A 27,289-nucleotide genomic window follows, 5' to 3' on the forward strand; every position below is an offset into this window, starting at 1 on the left:
ATGTGGGATCTAGTTCCTTGACCAGGGATCGAACCTAGGCCCCCTGCATTGAAAGCTTGGAGTCTTTAACTGGTGAACCCCCGGGAAAGCCCCTTCTGTTTTAAAAAATAGAATACAAGCTCATGGATTTAAGAGGCTAGAAGCTGTGGCCTACATATGTCATTTTTGCCTGACTCTAGAAGATGCTATGAGCACCTCAGAAGACAAAGAGCCTGCATGGACAGGCACACTGAGCCAGCCCTCTGGAGAAAGTGTGTGTTTTCTCTTTTCTGATAACACATCAGAATTTACCCACCTAGGGCAGCCTCAGGGTTTTGCCCCGGGCATGGATGTGGAATGGAATGGTTCTCAGACCAGTTCAAGGAGGTCTTTATCCCTTGTGCTCCAACTTGTTAGGTCTGCTCCAGGTGTCCAGAATCAGTAACAACACTGTCTCCAGAGAACTTCTAATACACCTCACATTAATGGAGATAAATGGAGAGGACTGTCTTGCTTTTCCAAGAGGTTTGAGTCCACTCAACCCATATATATGTTCAGTGATTCAGTATTGTATGAATTACAAATTCCAGAGTTCTCAGGCCTCTGATAGGTTCCTAGACAACAAAAGATTAAAACCTAATATACAGAAAATTATAGACTTTTATGGTATTATATGGAAATAAAATATAATACCATATTTAGCATGGCTAGAAAAAGCCTTTTAAAATTTGAATCAGTTATGCTACTTACTCCATAAATAAAAATATAAGACTTTCTTGGTTAAGAGCAGTACAGTTACATTTTTTCGATCAGCTTATTTCAGGAAGGGTTTTGTGTCCTGTGTCCCACATTGGAATTTTATTACAATCTCACTTGACTTAAATAGATAATAAGTGAGATCTAGGCATTGTTAAGGGCTTCCCAGATGGCTCAGTGGGTAAAGAATCCACCTGCAGTGCAGGAGACACAGAAGACACAGGAGACGTGGGTTCGATCCCTGAGTTGGGAAGATGCCCTGGAGGAGCATGGCATCCCACTCCAGTATTCTTGCCTGGAGAATCCCATGGACAGAGCAGCCTAGAGGGCTACAGTCCATAGGGTCACAAAGAGTTGGAAACTACTGAAGTGACTGAGCACATCTCAGGCATTGTTAAATTTCCAACAGTTACAACTTCTATATAAACACACTGTAATTCAATTAGAAGCCCCTCCTCTCTATCATACAGTGTCACAGAAGCACCGGGAGGTCTGTCATCTCTTTCTGGCCCTGTCAGTTACTGATTATTTTACAAGGGTATGTAACTTAAACTCTGAAAGTTAATTTCCTTGTATGTGATATGAGGACAGAAAATCTTTTGCTACCTGCTTCATAGGGTTATCACAGGAATCAAATGAGGCAAAACATTTTGAAAACAAAAAGAGAGATTATTCCTGGAAGCTTAGAAAAATTTCAATAGTAATAAGTCCTCATTTTGTAAATATTTCTTTTATTAGGAATCTTTTGATTGCAAGCAATAAAAATCAACTCAAAGAAGCTTAAGTAGGGGGCAAAACATGGAGAAAGGATTGTATTATAAGTATGCAAAAATCATCTCTTGGTATATGAAACCAGGAGCATATCAAGATCTTAGGAGAAAACCAGAAGCCAGTTAACTTCTCTCTTCTCTGTCTGAAACTTTAAAAAAAAAAATTGTTTTTAATCTAAAGATAGATTTCTTCTGCTTTCCCATGAATGAAAATGTGACTACCCACAGATCCAGAGTATATATTTTACAGATCCAGCCACCTGAAGACACTGGTCTCTCTTTCATATCCAACTACAAATTCACAGGCAATCTGGTTATGCTTGGATGACGTTTCCACCCATGCCTATATTTCCATGAATGATGAAGAACAAGACAGACAAAATGGCTATTGGGTGAATCGTTCTCACTAGACTGGAAAGAGAAACCTTTTTTCCTTCCCAAGGAAAGGGGTCATCAGATAGATCCCTTGGTAGCCACTAATCCCTTTAACTTTCCAAAGCATTTTCACATGTGAGCGAGGTGAAAAAATGTATTAAGATAATACACAAAAGACAGAATTTCTCTGAGGGATGAAACTACTTTTGTTGAGGAGAAAAAACACTTTGGAAAACTATTTAAAAGAAATGTGAGATCTTGAGGGCATGGGTGCCTCCTGAGTCCCAAGAACAAAGGAGTGCTTGAGGGAACTGTTCCAGAAAATGAAAGGTGTCAAACTTGGGCTCCTGTGAGATTAGGGCAGAGAAAGACGAGAGGAGACAGGCAGGCCAAGAGACCAAGACATGCTGTGCATCAAACCTGCATGGAGTAAAGAACTTGTAAAAATCTCCTGGGTGGTAGGATAAGCCTCAGCCTCCATCTAACCCAAAAAAGTCCTTTAAGAAAAAAAAAAACCTAATGTGGTTTTTAATTGACTCTGTGTAATTTGTTTTATATGTCTTCTCTGTAGACATTATGTATGTGTGTGTGTAAATTAAATATGTCTGGATGGAATCAGGAAGGAACAGAAGAAATGTGTGCAGAAGGGGAGCAGAGCTCACGCTGCCTCGGATCTCCAGAGCAGGGAGGCTGCAGCTGAATCAGGGTTATAAATGTATTATTTCCTGTGACCTGCCCAACAACTTGTTGAGTGATTAAAACATACCATTACTGTAACAGATGAGGAAGCTGAAAACCATTTATCCAGTGTCTTATAGCAAATTAGTCTCAAGGCAGGATTGAAGCCTGTATGTTTCTTCACTCCTAGGCTCATATGACTGCATTGAACTTAACTGTTATGACACCAACAGAACAGGGGTGAGCATAGCTTAGTGGCAAGAATCAAGAAGACATTGCTTTCCATGTTTTTTAATGCTTTTAATGGAGTCACCAAGATTACCTCTCATTCATTTGTCTACTCGTTTATATATACTGGTTGAATTCCTAATCTGTGACCAGCACTACAGTAGGTGATAGGATAGCCCTTTGCCTATGAGGAAGAATAGTTTGTCAAAGTGAATCTTAAAATTTTGAAAGGAAAAGACTAAATAGTAACGGAAGACCATGCAGTTCACACTGTTCTCAATTTCTTCCCCCCCCCTCCCCTTTTTTTAAGTTCTCTTTGAAATTGCAGTGTCACACAAAGCCTGATTTGGTGTCAGCAGCAGAACTGAAGAGTTAAAATTTCAAAACTAACCACACCAACTGTCACACACTGCTGGCAGGAATGTAATGGTACAGGTCCTTTGGAAAACAGCTTGGCAGGTGCTCAACAAGTTAAACATAGAATTATCATATGACGTGTTAGCTGCTCAGTCATATCTGACTCTTGGCAACCCCATGGACTGTAGCCCATCAGGCTCCTCTATCCATGGAATTCTCCAGGCAAGAATACTGGAGTGGGGAGCCATTCCCTTCTGCAGGGATCTTCCTGACCCAGGGATCAGACCCTGGTCTCCTGTAATGCAGGCAGATTCTTCAGTGTCCGAGCCACCAGGAAGTCCAGAGTTATCATGTGACCCAGCATTTCCACCCTTAGGTATATGCTGAAGATAGATGGAAACATGTATTCAAACAAATACTTACGAACAAATATTCACAGCAACAATATTCACAATAACCCCCAAGTGAAAACAACCCAAATGTCTACCAACTGCTGAATGAAAACATGATGAATGATGAAAACTGATGCATGGAAATTAAACATGACATATCCATACAATGGAATAATATTATCAACCAAAAAGGAAATGAAGATTAATACAGGCTACACCATGGATGAAACTTAAAAACATTATGCTAAATAAAAAAACCAGCCACAAAGGATCATACATTGTATGATTCCATTTATATGAAATGTCTAAAATATGCAAATCCAGAGTCAGAACTTAGATTAGTAGTTACCAAGAGCTGGGGTTTCCTTGGTGGCTCGGTGGTAAAGAATCCACTTTCCGATGAAGGAGACACAGGAGATCAGGGTTCGATCCCTGGTTCGAGAAGATCTGGAGGAGTGCATGGCAACACCCTCCAGTATTCTTACCTGGAAAATCCCATGGACAGAGGAGCCTGGTGGCCTAGAGTCCATGGAGTGGCTAAAGAGCCAGACACAACTTAACGACTAAATCATAACAACAAGGGCTGGGGTGGGTAGGGAATTGGGAATGACTGCTCACGGGTGTGAGGACTCTCTTGGCATCATAAAAGTGTATTGAAACTAGTGGTAATGGTTGTACAGTTTTATAAATTAAAAACCATTGAATGGTACACTAAAATGGTGATTTTTATAGGTAGATTATATCCCAATTAAAAAAGAAAACCAACCACATCACATTTCTAGTTGTGTATAAATCATGTGATAATAAAATCACTCTCAAAATGAACACTAACTCCACCCCAGTCACTGCTTCCGTTGCCACATTTTCCTTCTCGGTGTCTTCCTATGCTCTCCAAAATTTCCTGTCAGCTACTTTATGTTAAAAAAGGAGTCTTAATAATCTGATGAACTTCTGAGAAGTTTTTTTAAGATTTATGATTATAGTTTTCGGTTGCAGCGGTCCTCGTTACTCCGCGCAGGCTCTCTCCAGTCGCAGTGAGTGGGAGCTCCTCCGCTGCGCTGTGCAGGCTTCTCACGGTGGCGGCTTCTCTGGCTGCAGGTGCGGCTCATGGGTTCCAGGTCACAGGCTTCATAGCTGTGGTGCGCGGGCTTAGCAGCAGGTGAGGTCCTCCCAGACCAGGGATCCACCCGGTGTCCCCTGCATCGCAAGGCAGAGTCTTAACCACTGGACCACCAGGAAAGCCCTGAACACGAAGTTTTGAATTTTACTTTCAAGGACTAAGAAATGCTTTGAAGGTGTTCCACCAACATAAACACTCTTGCTCAGCCAGGAGTTCAGAAGGAGCTGTTTAGGAAAAGAGCATTTGGGGAATCAAAGCACCACTCTGCAAGCAGCTCCGCAGCCCCGGGTGTCCCAAGCAGAGCTTTGGTTAAAGGGTGAGGGTGAACGTGTGGTGGAAGCCTGAGAGCTAAGCAGCACTTCTCAGTCAGCAGATATTAAATATTTGCGGGCCAACACACTTAGCTTGCTTGGGCAAAACAGTGTACCCCAGGCAGACCTTGAGTCCATGTACCTACCCAGAGTGCATCAAAGGACAGAGAAAAGCTTTGCTAAGGCCAGGCCTGCATCTGCCCACCCCACGAGGATTAGAAACAGGTCATACAAGGGGAGCATGGGTCCCTGGGAGGAAACCAGTGTACCAGCACTCCTGCTGTGTTCCAAGGGATTGAATTTCCCTTCCTGGGAGTTAGGGGTATAGTAACAGTGAGCTGGGAATAAAGGGGGTAAGGATAGGCCAGGCCCAGGGAGCAGTGACCAGAGATTTTCTGCCAATACATATATTTTATCCCAGTCACTATTCTCACAGGAGACAAAGTCTGATCTTTAGCACTGACTAATTGACTCTGTTTTACTATGGTTGTGTGTATGGAAAACCTTGAAAATTTCATGCCTTAAAGTTCCTCATACATGTTCCCCCCCCCCCCATTCAGTGACCCTGAACTCTTACAAAGAACTTATTTCTTAATATGTTAATATAAATCATATTTTGTCCTTTTTAGCCCCTAATCCATACATAGCCTAATAACATGTTGGTATTCAACAAATGCTTGCTAACCTCTTTATTACCGGGATTTGAAATAATATTGCTGTTACCAGTAATTGGGACAGAAGAGCAGTCAGTGCTTCCCTGAATCCCCTTGGCCTGGCTCCTAATTCCAGTCCTGATCAACCCTTCTGTTGCAGTTCCTGCTGAGCTGAATAAGAGACACACACGCGGGTTTCACAGTTTAAAGAGAGAGCTCCCGGGAAGAAAAACAGCTGAGCCAGCAGGAAGCAAACGCTGCAGGGGAGGTGTCAATACAACAATTTTTTTAATCCAATGTAGTAAACAAACATGTAGACTTTAATAAAGCCAGGTAGCTTTCTTTCAGAAGAAGCTCGCTTATGCTTCAAGCTTGGCCCAAGGTTTACTCAATCCTTTTTTAGAAATAGCATGTTGAAATTTTGGTCAGGTCAAACAAATAAATGTGAGGGGAAAAAACAAAAAAAGACATGACCTCCTTCTTAGGCTTATTCTCAGGAACAGAAGCATGAAATTTAAGAAGCAGTAAAAGACAAGGCAAATAGGAAGCACAAAAACCAAATCATTTAGCATTGTCCATCAAAATACAAATAGACACTATATCATGAATTTTACTATTCTGTAATTTCTTCTCTCTAGATCTTATTCAAACCCTCATCTTGGCCCTCAGCATCCTCAGTTGTTCTCTCCACCTAATCTCCTGTCTCTTCTGTTTCATATAAGAGTGAAATACTTAAATTCTTGGGTCTGACAAAGCAGAAAGAAAAAGTACAATAATTAGGAGCATATGATGTGCCAGGAACTGTGTTATCCTTGACGTTATTTAATCATCAAAACACATCTGCTGATATATCCAGTTTAGCAGAGGCTCACAAATTCCAATTTAGAATAAAGTTAGAGTAAATTCTGACCACCTAAGCATGGCCTACCCCACTCTGCAGGATCGGACCCCATCTCCCTCACAGCCCCCATCTTTCACCCCCCCACCCCCTCTCACTTTCACTCATGGTTCAGTCAAACCAGTCTTTGGGCTCCTTGATTAGGCCAACCTCAGTTCTATCCTGGGGACTTAGTACTGGCACTTTACAATGAGACTGGAATCCTCTTCCCCCAAATCAGGTTCCCTCTTCTCCTCCAGTTCTCCGTTCAAAAGGGTCACCTCCTCAGACTGATATTCCTGAACCCTCAGTTGAAAGTAATTCCCCCTGAACCCTTGGTTGGAGGAACAATTACCTTCTGGTTGCTAGTTACAGTAGTCAGAGTAACTCCCTATTACGGCTGAGAGAGCATTACACTCGGATCCCACTTTAGGGGTGTGTAGTTGGCTGACCGCCTCCAGCTGCCCCATCTGTAGGCCCACTGCAATGTTCTCATCTGAGGCTGCCCGAAGTCCATGACAGAGCAAGGTGGGGGTCCTAGACCCTGGCTGTTTCTGCCCAAGGCAGGACTTGTCTAATGAGCAGTGTTTACTGGGATTAGGGAAAGGGAGCCCCGTAGGCCTGGTCAAGACTTTCTCAGAGTCACACCGAAGTCTGAGACCCTCCCTACTCAGTCCTCTCTCTCCTTCCCCAGCTGTCAGAGTTGCATCCCCTTTGAAAGTTCGCCCCATCTCTTCCCGTTCCCCTCTCACCTTTATCCTTCACAGGCATTTCCCCCAATAAATCTCTTGTGCTAACCCTGTTTTGGAGTTTGCTTCTCAGAAGACCTGAACTGGTGTATTCTCTCATAAAACACGTTGTTTCTTTCTCTTCAGAGCACTTACAAATATTCTTAATTGTATCATGTTTAATTGCTCCACTTACCTACTTATTTAACATCTCTCTTCTACCACTGCCCCTAACCCAACATAGTAAATCTTATTTACCACTTCATTCCCAGTGCTAAGAGCATTATTTGGTTCATGACAGGTCTTTAATAGTTGAGTGAAAGAATCAATGGTTCAGAAGGTTAGATTTATACTCTAAATCCAGCTCTTCCTCTTTATTTGCTTACTATGGGCATTTATGTGCTAGTGATTGGAGAGAAAATAGTAAACAAAAGAGATAAATTCTCTGCTCTTTTGAATTTATGTTCTAGTGAGAGAAGGCAGGGAGTAAACAAGTCATAAAAATATGTGTGTGATGTGATAAGTTATAAAGAAATGGCAGTGCATAGTCAAGGAATGAAGAGTGACAGGTGGGTGGTTAAGCAATATATCTCCCTTTTAAGATGCCATTTAACTGAGACTGGACTGACGCATGAGCCAAGCAGATAGCTACAGGAAGAGTGTTCCAGGCAGGGTGAACAGAAGCACAAAAGTCCCGTGACCAGGGTGTTTGGCAGGTTCAAAGAGTAGCCTGCAGGTTAGTGAGGCTGAATCACTGAAGCTAAGGAGAGTGGTAGGAAGTAATACTGAGTGTAAAAAAGTGAGCCTGATAAACCAGCAAATCTTTGTCGTCATAAGAACTTGATGTGGGATTTTTCTCTAAGTAAGGTGGAAAGTGAATGGATGGATAGTTCCATGTAAAGAATGACCATTCTGAAAGGATGACTGCTGGGTAGAAAATAGGTGGGGATAAGGGGCAGAGGCAGAGGGACAAGAAAGCAGGCTATTGTGATCGATCTCTCAAACTGGGATATATCAGTGGATGGGGATATTTGGCCAAATTCTGAATGGATATGAAGGCAGAGTATACAGGATTTCCTCAGGGGGCTGAAGGGAGGGAGGAATCAAAGACAGTGCCAGCTTTGTGGCCTGAGCAAAAGGAAGGGCAGAATTGCTGATCACTCTGTTCTCCTCCAGTCAGGCTGCTGTGCAGGTACAGATACAGATAGGCTAGGAGTTGATTTAAGCAAATTTGAAGTTTTTCGGTCGAATCCAGTGGTGTGGTTTTCTGGGAGGTATCTGCAAAGCAAGGATTATCCTGGTACAAGTTGCATAAGTTGCTTAAGGAGAGAAATGATCACATGACAAGGCATAAGGGACAGGGAAAAGGCATATGGGCAATGGATGGAAGGTGGGTGGATTGAAGAATTGATGGCGATGAGATTTCAGAGAGCATAAGATGGAAAAATCAGAGGTAGAGATCAGAAAGTGGGACAGCCATATTCCTTCCTTGGGGTGGTAACAATTTCCTTTTCTACCCCTCTCTAATATTTGGGAAGAAGAGTCATGGCTTAAAGGAAACAATAGCATATCCCAAACCTACCTCCCTGTCTACCGTCCCATGTGTCTACCATTCTTCATGGTTAAACATTCTGGAAAATGTCCTCATTAATCTCTGCATTCTCATCTTCCTTCTTGATTTTGCATGGTACGGTTTCCTCACTGCAGTACATCAAAGTGCTTTGGTTTATTTGCCAACCATCTCCTGCTGAAATGATAGGATTGTAGGAACCCAGGATTATTGGGATCTTGCTGATGATCAGATTCAACATCCTCACTTTTATAGGCAGGGATATTTCAAAGGATATTAATTAAGGGACTTTCAAAGACAGATATGCAGTTGATAAAAGAGCTTTGAATTGCTCCAAGGTTATTTGATTACCTGCTTAGAGCTTCTTCTACCATAATACTATTTCCAATTCTCTTTTCTTTTATTCTTCTGCCTGGGAGTATTTTTAATGCATTTGAAATACTATATTACCTCTCTCTTTTTTTTTCTTAAACATCTTCCACCTTTACTTATGTACTGTTATATTCCTCAATGCCCTTGGTCTCCTGGACAATGCCTCAAGATTTACCCTCTTCAGCAAGAAATTAAGTGTCCTAATCAGCATCATGTTCACATATGCTCACAAACGAGTCTGTTGGTTGAAGTCACTGCCTATTTTCTTTCATGTCTTTCCTCTTCTTTTCCAGTTCCTTTCTATCATGGCCACTGTCTGTGAAGCTAAGCGAGGGAGACAGCATCGCCAGTGGTGCAGGGCCCATTGGCAGCACGTGAACATCCACACCCAAGTGCTGTCTCTGCATGCTTTCAGTTCATCAGCACGTTGGTGCCTGAGCGATGGTATGTCCTATGCAGAGACGGTGGCCTTACATTATCATTTTCTCTGCCCCATGGTGCTGTAACTTGCAAACCACAGGGTGCTACTTGTCTTTTAGAGTCTTTCAGTAATTATTCCATGAGCTCTCATATTTCAGTATTTGCCCAGAATCTCAGATCTCTAATAAAAATGGTTTTGGTTTGGGGTTTTTCTGTCTCTAACTACAGACAGGTATGGATGCCATGCTAACCCCTCTATTCTGTGTGCATAACCTGTCCCCAAACCAGACTCTCTTCTTCTTAGCAGAACTCTCAATGTAAACAATGGAAACGTGTCCACATGTCACATCTGCTTCCAACTTAGCTGGACGAAGATACACACTGCCTTCTCTATTGTCTCTTTTTGTCTCCTCTTACCCTGGTGCCGTGTGTGTGAGTGTGTGTGTGTGTGTGTGTGTGTGAGTGAGTGTGTGTGTGTGTGTGTGTGTGTGTGTGTGTGTGTATACACATCAGGTTGTCCTGACTCTCTCCTTCTTTGGTTCCTCCATATCCCCACACTAATCCATCCACACACTAAGCCAACGTATCTCACATAAACTCTCCTTTCCCACTTTTGCTTGTGTATTGATGGCAGGATGAGTAGGAAAGGAAGTTGGAGGCCAGAAGAAGTTTCTGAATTTAATCTCAGTTCTCACACTAATTCCACTTAACTTCTGAATGATATGGAATCTCAAGGCTGTAAGGGATTTCAAAAGCATCACTCTCTAGATTTTTCCCAATATATGATCACCCAGTCTAGATTTTTACATCTTAGTCGAGTATAAATGAGTTTCTGGGGTTCCCTGTTTCCTTTTGGAAATTATCCACTTTTTTTTCACTTCAAGGTACAATTTATTAGCTATAGCTTTCTTCCAATAGTTCTTAAATTTACCACCTTGAATCCAGACAGAAAATGTCTGTTGCCTCTGATTTATGATATTTCTTCAGTCATTCATAAAGAGCTATCATGCCATTTTGTATCTTCTCATTGCTGCATTAAATGTCCCCAGTTTCTTTGATCATTCCTTATGACACAGTTTGGAGTTACTTTAAGACCTAGATACTCTCAGCTGAATATACCCCAATTTGTCTTTTAATATTGTCTCTAATTCTCTTAACATGTGATGATGAGTTGTTATTCACCAGTAAAAAGAAGTATGAAGTATGAAACATGCTACAACATGGATGAACCTTGAAAATTTTATGCTAAGTGAAAGAAGGCAGTGATGAAAGACCACGTATGTGATTCCTTTTATATAAAATGTCCAGAATGGGTAAATCTATATAGACAGAAAGTAGATTTTTGGTTGCCTAGGACTGGGGGTAGGAGTGACAGTGGAAAGATTGGGGGAATAATGGCTTTAGGGTATGGGGTTTCTTTTCGGGGTTATGAAAATGTTCTATTAGAATTGATTGTTGTGATGGCCACACAACTCTGCAAGTATACTAGAAGCCATTGAATTACATACTTTTAGTGATAAAATAAATGCAATGTGAATTATATGTCATTATAGTTGTTGAAAACATGACGGCCAAAAGGTAAAACAGTACTCTGAAGTAGATTGCTTTAACCTCTGTATTTCAGTTTCACTCTCTATAAAATAAATGAGTTGCTACTATCTGTCCCACCTGCTTGACGAGGTTTTGAGTCATGTTTTTCAATGTCATAATTATGTAAATTATTAATTTGAATGATTTTTATCACCTTATATCTGGACTACTAACAAAATCCTCTTGCTGGTAACACCATTTGTTTTGTTGGGTAACATCCTTTATTTCCGTCATATACTTTGCATTTAACTCTTTTAATGGTTTAATGGTTATTCCTCTTAAACAAAACATACCCTGTATGAAGTGAAAGTTTGTGTCCCGGCCCCTGCCATTCATATGTTGAGGCCCTCACTCTGTTATGATGGAATTTGGAGGCAGGGTCTTTGGCAGGTAATGGCAGGGGGTGGGGGCCCAATGATGGATTAATGTCCTTATGAGAAGAGTTAGAGAGATGAGAGCTCTTTCTCTCCATAGGTGAGAGCACAGCGAGAAGATAGCCATCTGAAAGGTAGGAGCAGAGTCCTCAACAGGAAACTAAATTGGCTGGTGCTTTGATCCTGGACTTCCCAGCCTCCAGAGCTGTGACAAATAAATTCCTATTGTTAGCACACACTGATGTGTGCTAAGATGCTTCAATCGAAAGACTCACAGATAATACAAAATGGTAATATGCAAACACTATGTTGAAAGCTCACTCTGTCAACTTTAATTCCAGAGTTTCTGATGAACATCAACATTTAGACTGCCAAGAAATACAAAGAGGATAAAGGTGATTCATCACCAGATGGTCAACACCGAAATCAGATTATTATATTCCTGGCAGCCAAAGATGGAGAAGCTCTATACAGTCAGCAAAAAAGGACCAGGAGCTGACTGTGGCTCTGATCATGAACTCCTTATTGTCAAATTCAGACTTAAATTGAAGAAAGTAGGGAAAACCACTAGACCATTCAGGTATGACCTAAATCAAATCCCTTATGATTATTCAGTGGAAGGGAGAAATAGATTTAAGGGACTAGATCTGATAGACAGAGTGCCTGATGAACTATGGACGGAGGTTTGTGACACTGTACAGGAGACAGGGATCAAGACCATTCTCATGGAAAAGAAATGCAAAAAAGCAAAATGGCTGTCTGAGGAGGCCTTACAAATAGTTGAGAAAAGAAGAGAAGTGAAAAGCAAAAGGGAAAGGGAAGATATTCCCATTTGAAAGCAGAGTTCCAAAGAATAGTAAGGAAAGATAAAAAAGCCTTCCTCAGTGATCAATGCAAAGAAATAGAAGAAAACAACAGAATGGGAAAGACTAGAGATCTATTCAAGAAAATTAGAGATAACCAAGGGAACATTTCATGCAAAGATGGGTTCGATAAAGGAGAGAAATGGTATGAACCTAAGAGAAGCAGAAGCTATTAAGAAGAGGTGGCAAGAATACACAGAAGAACTGTACAAAAAAGATCTTCACAACCCAGATAATCATGATGGTGTGATCACTCACCTAGAGCCAGACATCCTGGAATGTGAAGTCAAGTGGGCCTTAGAAATCATTACTACGAACAAAGCTAGTAGATGTGATGGAATTCCAGTTGAGCTATTTCAAATCCTGAAAGATGATGAGGTGAAAGTGCTGAACTCAATATGCCAGCAAATTTGGAAAACTCAGCAGTGGCCACAGGACTAGAAAAGGTCAGTTTTCATTCCAATCCCAAAGAAAGGCAATCCCAAAGAATGCTAAACTACTGCACAACTGCACTCATCTCACACGCTAGTAAAGTAATGCTTAAAATTCTCCAGGTCAGGCTTCAGCAATACGTGAACCATGAACTTCCAGATGTTCAAGCTGGTTTTAGAAAAGGCAGAGGAACCAGAGATCAAATTGCCAACATCCGCTGGATCATCGAAAAAGCAAGAGAGTTCCAGAAAAACATCCATTTCTGCTTTATCGACTATGCCAAAGCCTTTGACTATGTGGATCACAGTAAACTGTGGAAAATTCGGAAAGGGATGGGAATACCAGACCACCTGACCTGCCTCTTAAGAAATCTATAGGCAGGTGAGGAAGCAACAGTTAGAAATGGACATGGAACAACAGACTGGTTCCAAATAGGGAGAGGAGTAAATCAAGGCTGTATACTGTCATCCTGCTTATTTAACTTATATGCAGAGTACAGCATGAGAAATGCTGGGCTGGAAGAAGCACAAGCTGGAATCAAGATTGCTGGGAGAAATATCAATAACCTCAGATATGCAGATGACACCACCCTTATGGCAGAAAGTGAAGAGGAACTAAAAAGCCTCTTGATGAAAGTGAAAGAGGAGAGTGTAAAAGTTGGCTTAAAGCTCAACATTCAGAAAACTAAGATCATGGCATCTGCTCCCATCACTTCATGGGCAATAGATGAGGAAACAGTGAAAACAGTGTCAGACTTAATTTTGGGGGGCTCCAAAATCACTGCAGATGGTGATTGCAGCCATGAAATTAAAAGACGCTTACTCCTTGGAAGGAAAGTTATGACCAACATGGGTAGCATATTAAAAAGCAGAGACATTACTTTGCCAACAAAGGTCCGTCTAGTGAAGGCTATGGTGTTTTCAGTGGTCATGTATGGACATGAGAGTTGGAATTGGAAGAAAGCTGAGGGCAGAAGAACTGATGCTTTTGAACTGTGGTATTGGAGAAGACTCTTGAGAGTCCCTTGGACTGCAAGGAGAACCAACCAGTCCATCCTAAAGGAGATCAGTCCTGGGTGTTCATTGGAAGGACTGATGCTGAAGCTGAAACTCCAGGTCTTTGGCCACCTCATGCGAAGAGTTGACTCATTGGAAAAGACCCTGATGCTGGGAGGGATTGGGGGCAGGAGGAGAAGGGGATGACAGAGGACAAGATGGCTGGATGGCATCACCACTCGATGGACATGAGTTTGAGTGAACTCCAGGAGTTGGTGATGGACAGGGAGGCCTGGCGTGCTGCAATTCATGGGGTCGCAAAGAGTCCGACACGACTGAGCGACTGAACTGAACTGAACTGAAAGGTGATTCATTACAATTCAAAGCTTGCTCCTTTTTGCTGGTATCTTACAAAAGACCATAGGAAAAGTTGAGGCAGTTCCTGAAATGGCAGTTCTTGAGCTCAGCATGTTTGACTACTGCAGAACAGGAAATGGCATGCCCATTTAGGAGGAAACTGGCAATCTTTCCCAGGCCCCAGGCCTTCCTTAGGAGACCCACTCTAAGGCTATCCTTCCTGTAACATCCTTACCTTGGAAAACTCAAGCCTAGTTTTTTTTTTGCAAACTTTCTATATTTATTTTTACAAAATAAGACTTATAGATGGTTGCTCTTTGGTTTCTGTTAGGGCAATTTCCTAATATAACATATCAAAGAAGACGTTTTTCTTTGCTACCAACCCCAAATTATAATCAACCAACATTTCCTGTGATATCTTTAAGGGTAAGTGTAGTAGTGCAAGTGACAAGACCAGATCTTAAACCTATGCTCTTTCATGACATGCTGGGTGAGATGTCTCTAATGCCCACAGAAGTGATTTCCCCCAGACCAGGTAAAGCTGGAAGGATGGAGGATAGTGTGGATCAACTCCATCTCATTTTATGGGTGAGGACGCCAAAGCCTGCAATAAGGAATGACATGCCCAGTGGCTTCTGATTTACTAACATGGTCATGAATATTGGTGCAGAACTTGGCTTGGAAGCTTCTATGTTGCCCCAGAGGAGGTCGGTTACCGTGAGAAGCAGGTTTGTTTGGGTGTGTTGGCTCTTATTTTAAAAATATACTCTTTGATTCTTTGTCTCACATTTTCTCAGGTTTGAGGAAATCCTTCAAAATGTTTTCTGCTTGTGGAAAGGAACGTGAAAATGGATGGTAGGAGGGAGGAGAGAAGAAAAGAAAAGAAAAAAAAAAAGGAAGAAAGTTGACCTCCTGTCCTCCCCGGACTTTTCTGTTCCGCACTTTACCTGCTCTGCTTTCTCCGTGGCTCCATTCCCCGACCAGCTCGCTCCATCTCCCACCGCCATGAAGGCCAGCTGACAGGGGTTTGCATTTTGAAAACCCTCGCGCGCCCGCCCGAGCTGGGCATGCTCAAACGCCCAGGACTGGTTTTTTTTTCGGTTTCCAACTTTGGCAGCTCTCCCACCCGCACCCCAAGGGGCAGGTCCGCACAGATCCCTGGGTGTGAGTAAACGGGAAGAAATTATCACACTCTCGAGGAGGAAGCCAGGTAAGGGAATCCCCCGAGAGGTTTGGGGCTCCGGGGGCGCTTCCCAGGGGCGCTTCCCAGGGGGGCGCGCGCGCGGGTGGCCGGCCCTCGCGGACGGTGCGGCGCCGGGGTCCGCGGGCGCGCGCGCCCATCCCAGGGGGCGAGGTCCGAGGGCTCGCGCGCGAGCGCGCGCTCTGGGAGTGGTCGCGGGGCGGCGGGCGGGGCGGGCAGGGGCGGGGACGCGGCGGCGCGCGGACGCCTAGCCGAGCTGGGCTCCTTAGAGGCTGCAGCGCGGCCACCAGTAGGAGGCCGCTGGCAGCTGTTCCCAGAATCTAGGAACCTGGGCTTAGGGGGCGCCTCGGGAGGCGAGGAGTAGAGCCTGGCTGTAGAAAGGAGCTGCGCGGAGCTGCTCGCCCTTCGGCAGAGAGCGCTGCCCTCGTTCAGTTTCGGAAGGAGGTAGGGGTGGCGTGGCCGGCGTCGGGAGGAATTCGAACGCCTGCATCCAGAAAGAAAGAATTCACCTGTGTTTCGAGGCAGCGCGCCGGACTTGGAGGGAGCGGCAGCCAGCTTTCGCTCCTGGCACAATGGGCTGTACGCTGAGCGCCGAGGACAAGGCGGCGGTGGAGCGGAGTAAGATGATCGACCGGAACCTCCGCGAGGATGGCGAGAAGGCGGCGCGCGAGGTCAAGCTGCTGCTGCTCGGTAAGAGCGGCCGGGCCGGGTTGGGCGCCTGGTGGGCCTGGAACCCGGGGGTCGGGCGGCGGAGCCGGGCGCGGCTGTGCTGGGCTCTTTGGCGTTGGGAAACCGGGAAGGGACGTGCCAAAGCGGCGGGGGCCGCATCGTGTAGCGTCCGAGGATGGTTTCGGAGCGCGAGCTTGTGCGGCGCAGAGCTGAGGCGGGGGCCCCTCTCCTCGGTCCCCTTCTCTTCTCTTTGCTCCCTTGCCCGCGGAGAACTCGCCGGCGGCGCGGCAAGACTTCGACTCGCGTGCCTGTGCCTAGTGTGAATTTCACCAGGAACCCAGGAGCGGTTCGCGAGGAAGCCCCCTTCTTTTAAGTTAGCTCAGCTTTATGAAAATGAAAGGGCATTGGCAAAAAAGAAATAAAAGCACCCCCCGCGCTAAAACCCTGCGTACAGGGCATCGTATCGCGGTTGTGGTTTCCTCGAGGATGTCAAGAGTGCCACGTTTTGTGAATCACAGCACCTTTTGTGGGGCCTCCTTAGGGTTGAATTGTGTCTTTTCTGGTGAACTTCCTATGGCGACTCAGTAAGTGTTAAAGGCGCACTGATTACATTTACCTTGCGTAGGGGAAGTAGGCTATGCTGGATTTTTTTTTTATTCTGTGGGGACATGGGAACCACCGAAGTTGGGTAACATTGCCTTCAGTAGAACCGATGTGAAAGGCGTGAGTGGGTCACACGGGACAGCAGGATTCTTCTCTGCTGTCAGGGCTTCTGATGAATGAGATCTGCCTGGTCGACGCAAGGCTTTTATTTGTTCTTAGTATTGTTCTGGTGGCGAAACGCTCTGCTTTTCCAGTTTGAAGGAAGGGAACGTGAAAAGAGTAATCCAGGATTTTGATTGAGGGATACATTTGGAAAATATTCACAGTTTAAGATTTTTGATGTGTGAGTTAGGATTTTTTTTGTTTGCCCCCCCGCCCCCCCCCGCAAACGCACCACACCACCCTACCTATAGGTAGTGAAGTAGGTGAAAGATTTCTCAGAATCTTTATTTGCACTCCAGCGACTGCTTTTCTTTTTGTAACCGTTATAATAAAATAAATACTATTGCACAAGCCTGTATTCAGTAAGCTTCTGTTTCATTGGTTTAATGACTGCAGGAAAAATGGGTTTTTTCCCCTCCATTACTCGTAGGCTTAGAAGCTGCAAACTTGGCATGACTAAAAGTAATAATGATCTGAGTCATTCTACGAGTAAACTGTGAAATAACTGCATTTTAGAGACCTGGTGGTTTTTCCGCCCCTCCCCCTACCCAGAGTAAATCTTCCTCAGTTCACACTGTTTACCTAAGTTTTTACATTAATAAGAAATAGTCTTTTGAGGAAGTCAGTATATTTTTGGTATCTTGAACACAGAAGGGACATACCTTGGTATGGAAACATATAGGTGCTCCTCTTTCAAATGGAATGTGCTTGAGACAAAAATGGAAAAAGGATTGAAAAGTTCTCTTCCAGCAGTTTGTGCACTCCTCTCTGATGTGTTATTTCCGTGTATTGTGTGATGCTCAGTTTGAGCCAGCCATCCACCAGGTTTGTTTAAAGCATTGAAAAATGAGTCCTCTGGTATGGTTCTATGCTTTAAGTAGATGTCTATTAGAAATGGACAAGGATAAGGGTCCAAGGAGTTGGTGTTTGCTTATATTCAGAAGAGATCAGTATTTCTCACATTTAGCACTGTTGGCATTTTGGATGGATGTTTGTGCAAGCTGTGTTGTGCCTTATAGGAAGCTTAGCAGAATCTTTGGCCTCCAAATAATGTCTCAGGTAACTCCCGAACATGCCCTAGGGGCAAGTTTAATCTCAGCTGAGAGTAGCTCTTCTAGACTGAAAAATATATACTGAATATGTGGGGTAGAACCTGAATTTGGATCTCTACCATGAACTGTAGTGAGAGCTCTGAGAGAGGTGTAGCAGAGTTAACGATTTTCAGAAGAAATTAAGGAGTTTTGTTTCTTCATACCAATAACATTAGAAAGCTTTCAGAATGGCTTAAAATCTTTAGGTAGCTAAATTTTTTCAGCTCTCTTTTCTAGCTTTAGTCTTGTGCTGTTCCCACACCTTTTCTCTGTAGAAATCCCATCACAGGATCATATTATTGGCCCAGCATTCCTCCTCCTCTGTCTTACTCCCATCCTACCCTCTACCCTTTTGCCCAGAGTTCCAACATTCTAGTTTCTTTAAACAGAATGTTGGCTTATTCTTGGAATGTTTGAAAAAATATTTCTTTTTCCTAGTTTGACTTTAGCAGTGAAGTGTTGACCTTTGGTTCTTTTGGGGATTTTTTTTTTTAGTTCTTAGTGTGTAAAGAGCTTAATTATATCATTCCATGTAAAATGCAGCAACTGAATCATCTAGAAATATAAAGTGGTTTCTAGGTAACCTATAACCAATGTCAATTCCATTTACATCAGGTTTTCTTTCTCTTTATTTTTTTTTCTCATCAAATGATTTTTTTTATTTAAGGCATAAAGCACCTAAGGTACCTTTAAGATGGTGTAGTAAATAGTCCATTATATTTCATTTTTTTATTAAGGCAAGAGTTATCATTTTAGACATCATGGTTGAGAGATTCAGGTATAAGACACACATAAGTAAAAAGTTTTTGGTACTGGATGTCTATGTTATTGGGAACAAATGTATATATTTTAACTCAAAGGTATTTCACTATCCTTATTAGGAGCAGTGAATTAGGCCTTACAAAACAGAGGACCTAGTCTAATTGATCTAAAGACAATTAGGGTTTAAGTGGTTCAACCTTTTAGATTTAGCTTTCAGGCTTTAGTATTAGAGTAGTAATCCTAAAGAAAGAAACTTATTTTGATAATGAAAATTTTCTTTTCATTATATGTGACTGTCTCAAGGGAAAATGTTATTGTTATATCTTTGAGGATGTTACAACTTACCATCTTTTTAAGGGTATATCATTAGACCTGTTTCAGTGAGACTATATTGTACATATGGGTACTTATTACATATTTTATGATAATTTTCAATGATATATGAGGCTAGAGAATATGCCAATAAAATTTTTACAAATTGTTTTTAAATTATTTGATTCTGAAACTTTGAGCTGTTATTCTCATTCCACCCATTATCCTTCCCTCCACCCAAGTCATCCCCACAAACAAACAAATACAAATCCACATGTTTTATCTCCTTCTTTAACTTCTTAAAGTGAGGTGAGGAACTGGATCTCTTTTATTTGGTGAATATTTTTCCATTCCTACCACCCACGAGCTATTTGAGAAACTATACCGTTCATCGCTTTGCTTTCTTTAAACTTTTCCCGTGACTCCTCTAGTTGAGAAATTATGGCATTGCAGAACTTTTGATTTTGCATTGCTTTAGCTAATTCCTTAGAGTTGGCTCAGGATCTTAGATGTCAGAAAGTTCCTTGAGTGAGTGAGTGGATCTGGTATTTCAACAGAGGTTGTGAGTTTCTCTCTCCCTCACCTGCTTTGTGTTAGTTACTATGATAGAAGCCACAGGTGGTGTTGATATATGTTTTGAAAGTGCTGATATTTCTGTATCTTCTCTTTTTCATTCTCATTTTTTCTAGTTCAGGTTCTGCTCTGCCTCTGGCAGCCCAGCTGCAGTAGACTTTCCTGCATTTGCCCCTCATTCACCTCTAGCCTGCAGTAGGTATCACGCTAACTCTTTGTCCAGAAAACCATTCTTGACTTCTCCTTTGCCTGTAGAATAAAAGCTTTCTTGTAGACCTGGCTTCCCTCTGTCCTCGCGCTCTTTTCCTCAGGGCACCATTCTTCTTCAAACAGGAATGCTTGGCATATGGTAGAGCATATTTGCACTCTGGCTTCCAGCGTGATTTTGCTTTACGCCCTGTCCGCTTCCCAAACTATTGTGAGACTTCAGGAACAGGATCTTTGTAAGTTGTCCTGACAACCCTTTTATTTTGTCAAGCCCATATTTAGTTCTTAATTATTTTAATATCTTGTGTAGGACTAGGATTCACTTAGAATATAAACCTTATACTTTGCCATTTTTAGTATTGATGGGAATGTAAACAGAAAGGAAACAGTAAAAGTAAATGACAACCAAATAAGTGCATGATATCTAAAAGCAGGTTGATTGGCTTAATAATTTTTTTTTAATAAGAACTTTTCACAATCATTATATTTATTTGACACGTTAGGTAAATTAAAGAAAATGACAATGGATATCTGAGGAGAGTCATTTATGTTCTTATAGTGTAGTATTATTCCTTAAAATAATTTTTTTTTTATTAAGCCTAGGTCTCATTTTTTATTCTTTATTTTTGTACTCTTAGCTATAAAGAACATGAAATTAATTTATCAATGATAGTAAATCAGTTCAGTTCAGTCACTAAGTCCTGTCTGACTCTGCCAGGCCTCTCTGTCCATCACCAACTCCTGGAGCCTCCTCAAACTCATGTCCATCGAGTCGGCAATACCATCCAACCATCTCATCCTCTGTTCTCCCCTTCTCCTCCTGCCCTCAATCTTTCTCAGCATCAGGGTCTTTTCAGATGAGTCAGTTCTTTGCATCAGGTGGCCAAAGTATTGGAGCTTCAGCATCAGTAATTCCAATGAATATTCAGGACTGATTTCTTTTAGCATTGACTGGTTGGATCTCGATGCAGTCCAAGGGACTCTCAAGAGTCTTCTCCAACACCACAGTTCAAAAGCGTCAATTCTTTGGCGCTCAGCTCTCTTTAGAGTTCATCTCTCAGATCCATACATGACTACTGGAAAAACCATAGTTTTGACTAGCCAGACCTTTGTTGACAAAGTAATGTCTCTGCTTCTTAATATGCTGTCTAGGTTGGTCATAGTTTTGCTTCCAAGGAGCAGGCGTCTTTTAATTTCATGGCTGCAATGATTTTGGAGCCCCCCCAAAATAAAGTCTGTCACTGTTTTGTTTCCCCATCTTTTTGCCATGAAGTGATGGGACTGCATGCCGTGATCTTAATTTTCTGAATGTTGACTTTAAGCCAACTATTTCACTCTCCTCTTTCACTTTTTATCATGAGGCTCTTTAGTTCCTCTTTGCTTTCTGCCATAAGGGTGGTGTCATCTGCATATCTAAGGTTATTGATATTTCTCCCAGCAGACTTGATTCCAGCTGGCTTCATCCAGCCTGGCATTTCTCATGGTGTACTCTGCATATAAGTTAAATAAGCAGGATGACAATATACAGCCTTGACACACTCCTCTCCCTATTTGGAAGCAGTCTGTTGTTCCATGTCCAGTTCTAACTGTTGCTTCTTTACCTGCATACTGATTTCCCAGGAGGCAGGTCAGGTCGTCTGGTACTCCCATCTCTTGAAGAATTTTTCACAGTTTGTTGTGATCCACATAGTCAAAGGCTTTGGCATAGTCGATAAAGCAGTAGATGTTTTTCTGGAACTCTCTTGCTTTTTTGATGATCCAGTGGATGTTGACAATTTGATCTCTGGTTCCTCTGCCTTTTCTAAATCCAGCTTGAACATCTTGACATTCACAGTTCACATACTGTTGAAGCCTAGCTTGAAGAATTTTGAGGATTAGTTTGCTAGCATGTGAGATGAGTGCAATTGTGCAGTAGTTTGAACATTTTTTGGCATTGCCTTTCTTTGGGATTGGAATGAAAACTGCCCTTTTCCAGTCCTGTGGCCACTGCTGAATTTTCCAAATTTGCTGGCATATTGAGTGCAGCACTTTCACAGCATCATCTTATAGGATTTGAAATAGCTCAATTGGAATTTCATCACCTCCACTAGCTTTGTTCGTAGTGATGCTTCCTAAGGCCCACTTGTCTTCGCATTCTAGGATGTCTGGCTCTAGGTGAGTGATCACACTATTGTTATTATCTGGGTCATGAAGATCTTTTTTGTATAGTTCTGTGTATTCTTGCCACCTCTTTTTAATATCTTCTGCTTCTGTTAGGTCCATACCATCTCTGTCCTTTATTGTGCCACCTTTGCATGAAAATGTTCCCTTGGTAGTTCTAATTTTTTTCTTGAAGAGATCTCTATAGTCTTTTGTTCTATATTCTATTGTTCTGTATTGTTTTATATATTGTTGTATTGTATATATTTATATATTGTTGTATAATACAATATATATTGTATTATATATTGTTCTGTATTCTATTCTATATTCTTTTCTATTGAATAGTCTATATTCTATTGTTTTTCTTTGTTTCTTTGCATTGATCACGGAGGAAGGCTTTCTTATCTCTCCTTGCTATTCTTTGGAACTCTGCATTCAAATATGATACCTATGTTTTGGATGTGGTGGAAGATGTTATTTAAACCTTGAAAAGAGTGCTATGATTTTTAAGACAACAATGAGTGTCCAGTCACAATCTTAATTTGTATTTTGTTATGCACTTCTTTATACCTTGGAAAATTCAGTATACCACAAATTTACATGGGAGGACCTGATGTATCTGTCATATTTTTAAGTCATGTATTTTTTGGTCACATGTTCTGGCTTGTAGTGACCCAATGTCTGACATCCTAGAGTGTGACACTAGTGAAACTGGATCCCAGATCACATTTGAGTTGAATAAGCTAAAGTCAACTGCACCTGATTTTGTAATGCTTAGGCTGCATTCTGTTATAATTTGTTAAATACTAATTAAAAACTTTAACAGAAGTGGGGCTAAAAATCCTAACAGAAATGGGACAAAAATAATTTTATTTTATTTTTTTCAAAAATAATTTTAAAATGAACATTCATTACCATAAACTTAGTGGCTTAAAACAATGCACAGTTTATTACCTTTACATTTCTGTAGGTCAGAGCCTTATAACAAACTCAAATCAAGATGATGTTGGGGCTGCTTTTCTTTCGGAGGTTGTAGAAGAGAATCCAACCTCTGTCTAGTGACTGCCTGCTTTCATTGGCTCATGGCCTCTGGTTCATCTTCAAAGCCAGCAGTGGCTAGTGGAGTCTTGCTCATGGAGCATCACTCTCTTGTCTACCTCCTTCACCCATAAGGACCTTTGTGATCACTTTGGGCCCGCCCAAATAATCCAGGATAGCAGACTTATCTCGGGCTGAGTCTTGAATCACGTCTGCAAAGTTCCGTGCTTTGTAGGATAACATGCTCATAGATTCTAGGGACGGGGGACATGGGCATCTTCGGGGACTGTTATTCTGTCTCCTGTAATCTGCCCCTGGCTCCCAAAGATTGATGTCCATCCCACGTGCAAAAGGCAGCTGTTGTTGCTCTTCAGCCACCAAGTCGCGTCCGACTCCGCACCCTCGTGAGCCGCAACACGCCAGGCCTTGGTGTCCCCCACTGTCTCCTGGCGTTTGCTCACACTCATGTCCCCTGGGGTGGTGATGCCAGACAGCCCCCTTCTCCTCTGTCGCCCCCTTCTCCTCCTGCCCTCAGTCTTTCCCAGCATGAAGGAAGGTCGTTTCCAGTGAGTCGGCTCTTCACATCAGGTAACTAAACTGTTGGAGCTTCAGCTTCAGCATCAGTCCTTCCAGTGAGTATTCAGGTTTGCTTTCCCTTAGGATTGCCTGGTTTGATCTCCTTAAAGTCTCAGCCCCTTATGGCGTGAACTCAACACCCGAAATCTCATCCAGATCTCAGACTCTACTTCTGGTATGGGTGAGAATCTTCATATAATTCATACTGGAACCAAATTTCTTTTCATCTGTGAACCTGTGAAAATAGAAGACAGATCTGCTCCCAGAATATAGTAAGAATGCACAGCCTATAAAACAGGCATCAGTTCAGTTCAGTCACTCAGTCGTGTCCAGCTCTTTGCAACCCCGTCGACTGCAGCACGGCAGGCTTCTCTGTCCATCACCAACTCCCAGAGCTTGCTCAAACTCATGTCCATCGAGTAGGTGATGCCATCCAACTATCTCATCCTCCGTCCCCTTCTCCTGCCCTCAATCTTTTCTAGCATCAGGGTCTTTTCCAGTGAATCAGTTCCTCATATCAGGTGGCCAAAGTATTGGAGCTTCAACTTTAACATCAGTCCTTCCAATGAATATTCAGGACTAATTTCCTTTAGGATTGACTGGTTTGATCTCTCTGCAGTCCAAGGGACTCTCAAGTCTTCTCCAACACCACAGTTCAAAAGTATCAGGATACCAATAATAGTCATTCTCATTCAAAAAGGGATAAAGTGGAAAGAAAAAGTACTACTTATTCGGTCCCATACACTTTGCAAACTAGGTTCAAGGCCTATGAACACTCTTGGTGACTCTGCTTCACTTTCTGGCCTCTGGACTCCACCCTTCAATTTTCATCCTTTCTTTTCAAGGAAAGGTAGCACCGTTTTATCAGCCTGTTTCTTGTCTGTATGATGGTGATCTGACAGCATTCTTTCATTTTGTACTTTTTTCCTCTCCCATTTTTCTATAACCAGTAAGAGAAAAACAGGTTGCACCTTCAACAGTTTGCTTGCCAATCTTCTTGTCTAAATATCCAAGTTTATAGTTCACAAGTTCTGCTTTCCACATAACTGCAGGACATAATTCACTTATGCTTTGCCATGAAATAACAAGAATTCCCTTTCCTCTAGTTTCTAATAATACGTTCCTCCTTTCCATCCAAATCCTCAACAGCAGCACATGTGAAGTTCACCTGTTTATTGATAGTCTGTTCGTGATGGCATTTAGTTTTCTCTACCATCTTCCTTACTTTCTTCTGAGTCTCACCAAGGGAGCCATTAATATCTGTATTTTTAAAAGCGTGTCCAAGGCAAATCTTGGCTTTTTGTATCCTGCTTCTCAAAATTCTTTCAGCTTTTACCCATTGCTTAATTCTAAAGCCATTTCCACATTTTTAGTATTTGTTGTGGCAACGCTCTACTTCTAGATACCCTCACTTATATCTCATGTTTAACTTTAGGGATGCATAATGTTGGTTATTTTGTAACCTTTGGCCCCTTGTAATTTACTTAACTGTTAGGGTAACAGTGAAACCACCAGTTTCTGGTGCTTCATATTGAACTTGCGGTATTTCACTTGGGACGTAGTGTGAATGAGTAAGACTTTTCCTTTGTTTGCCTCCTCTTCAGTGAAGTTTTTCCAGACCATTTAGTCTAAATTAGTCTTCTTTCCTCTCCCTTCCAAGTTACACCATTCGGAAATCATCTTGTCCTTTTACTTTTGTGTTTGTTGCATCTCTCCACGCGGATTGGGTTCATCAGGGCACTAACTCTGTAGGACTTATCACCTAGTGAGGTGACACATATTAGTCTTTTCATAAGTGTTAACTAAATGAGTAACTAGTTAAATGATTCATTTTGAGTAATAGTTTTTTAAAGGGAAAAAGTCAATATGTTATCCTTGTGCTTTGGGTAAATTAGTGAATTTTGGCCCATTGTGTCCCTATTTATGTTTATCACCTTGCTAGTTAAGAGTAACTAGAACTTATTATGTTATTTCTAACGGAGTTCTAAAAAAATAACATAGAGGACCAAATTCTTGTTACATGATCAGAAAAATATTTTGACTCTTGGTAAGTGGTGGAGTGAAATGTGATTTTTTAATTTGTTTATTCTGAACACATTTTTTTAACTTTTTATTTTATATTGGAGTATAACCAATTTACAATGTGTGTGTCTCAGGTGGACAGCACAGGGACTCAGCCATACATATGCATGTATCCATTCTCCCCCAGAGTCCCCTCACATCCAGGCTGCCATATAACTTGGAGCAGAGTTCCCTCTGCTATACAGTAGGTCCTTGTAAACACCTTGTTTTTAGCAGGACTGTTATATTGCTACTTCACATACTGTTGAATGCTTTGTTTTGAATGCTCTCTTGCAATGCATACAGTCATGCAACAAGACATTACATATACTCTCACAACCGTATCTGTCCTGTAGGATGATGCGACTGTGGGTAACTGGCTCGCAGGAGCCAGCAGTGTGTTCTTTATGTCTTCTTGTTGGTCTTCGTCTGGTGAGAATTGTCATTGGTGGAATTTGTTAAGTGTGGTCCATATTTTTGGTATTTTTTCTTAGGTTTGCTAAATCCCTGGGAGAATTTACAGTCTACTTAGGGAAAGAAAATGTATATATAAAAATAATGCCTCACAGTGGAAAATGGGGGAGAAGGTAGGAGAGACACCAGGGGAGGGGACTGCTTTGTTGATCTTGTGAGATGAGGGTGGATGTGGCATGCACCTCAGAAATCAGGTGGTCACAAATCTGCCCATTGCCTTCATGTAGTTCTGAGGGACTTTTGGATTCTGTCAGCTGTAAGCTTTGTATTGTGCCTAAACCTTCCATCTAGAAGGGACTTTGCCATCTATAGTTTACTTTTCTTACTTTTTCCAGGTATAAGGACTTTTATTCCTCCAAGGGCTTTTTGTTGTCCTGTAGGAAGACTCTCCACTTGGGAAAGGTGGTTGACCCAGAACTTGGGCAGTCAAATGTTTTCTTTAAGATCTTGGGCAAGTTACCCAGTTCTGTAAGCCTCAGTTTCCTATAAATTCCAGACGCTAAGTATTGCTCTCCTGTAGGGCAGAGAGACAAAGTAAGGTAATGTATCTAGAGTACTTAGAGCAGTTGTTTATGGCACACACATCTTAGTAAGTATTGATATAAGCTGTTATTATAAATACTTCAGAGGCTCCTTGGAGTCAGCCCTCCCCCCCGCCTCCTTGCAGTTTGATCCATTTATGGTCACAAATATTTAATCTTTTTGTTGGCTTTTCTTAGCAAAGGGTGTGTACATAGCTGAAGAAGTATAAAATCAGTCGTAATTACTAGTTTCCGATCCCACCTCAGCTTCCTCTGGTGGAGCTTTCCTCTCCATTTTGTTACCCATTCATAGAATAAATGCAGCAGTTTCCTGTAAACTTTCCTTTTATCTTTCTTAAAAATTAAAAATAGCTGTTAATATAAATTATGAAACATAATTTGAATTGATTCAAATGAATGTGCCATTTATCATGGAAGTTTATGATTATTTACCACAAATTTTAGAACTTTTCTGCAACTTCCTGTATTGCTAACTCAAATAGATTCCTAATAAAAATCCAGAATTAAAATGAATTTACTTTTAAGAGAGAAGCAGCATCTCTTGAAAAGTGGTCATAACCTTGAAATAAAAACAATGAAGCATTGAATTTGTTACAGTACTTAAATGCATTTTAATAATTTTTCAAAGGAGTCCCTTAAGACTTAACCTTGAATTATCTGGAATTGTTCTGTTTACTGT

General features: G+C 41.9%; 1 protein-coding gene and 1 long non-coding RNA gene across 3 annotated transcripts in view; one reads left to right on the top strand and one right to left on the bottom strand.

The window, feature by feature from the left end:
* Positions 1-1,449: 1,449 nt before the first annotated feature.
* LOC139035920 (uncharacterized) lies at positions 1,450-15,234 on the bottom strand. Its single transcript, XR_011488572.1, has 2 exons — positions 15,145-15,234; positions 1,450-4,732 (listed from the first exon to the last, which is right to left on the bottom strand). It is a non-coding gene; the product is annotated as an uncharacterized lncRNA (long non-coding RNA).
* An 83-nt stretch (positions 15,235-15,317) lies between these two features.
* GNAI1 (G protein subunit alpha i1) overlaps positions 15,318-27,289 on the top strand; it is a 109,097-nt gene continuing 97,125 nt past the window's right edge. The window contains exons 1-2 of one of the 2 annotated variants that reach the window (XM_020882906.2): positions 15,318-15,407; positions 15,924-16,088. In XM_020882906.2, coding sequence (XP_020738565.1) covers positions 15,971-16,088 — 118 coding nt within the window. In that variant the 5' untranslated portion in view covers positions 15,318-15,407; positions 15,924-15,970. Of the gene's footprint in view, positions 15,408-15,919; positions 16,089-27,289 lie in introns of both variants that reach the window. The other variant, XM_020882907.2, reaches the window with a different exon arrangement.

Source organism: Odocoileus virginianus, chromosome 1 (assembly GCF_023699985.2).
Source record: "Odocoileus virginianus isolate 20LAN1187 ecotype Illinois chromosome 1, Ovbor_1.2, whole genome shotgun sequence".
In the NCBI taxonomy this organism is placed as follows: domain Eukaryota; kingdom Metazoa; phylum Chordata; class Mammalia; order Artiodactyla; family Cervidae; genus Odocoileus; species Odocoileus virginianus.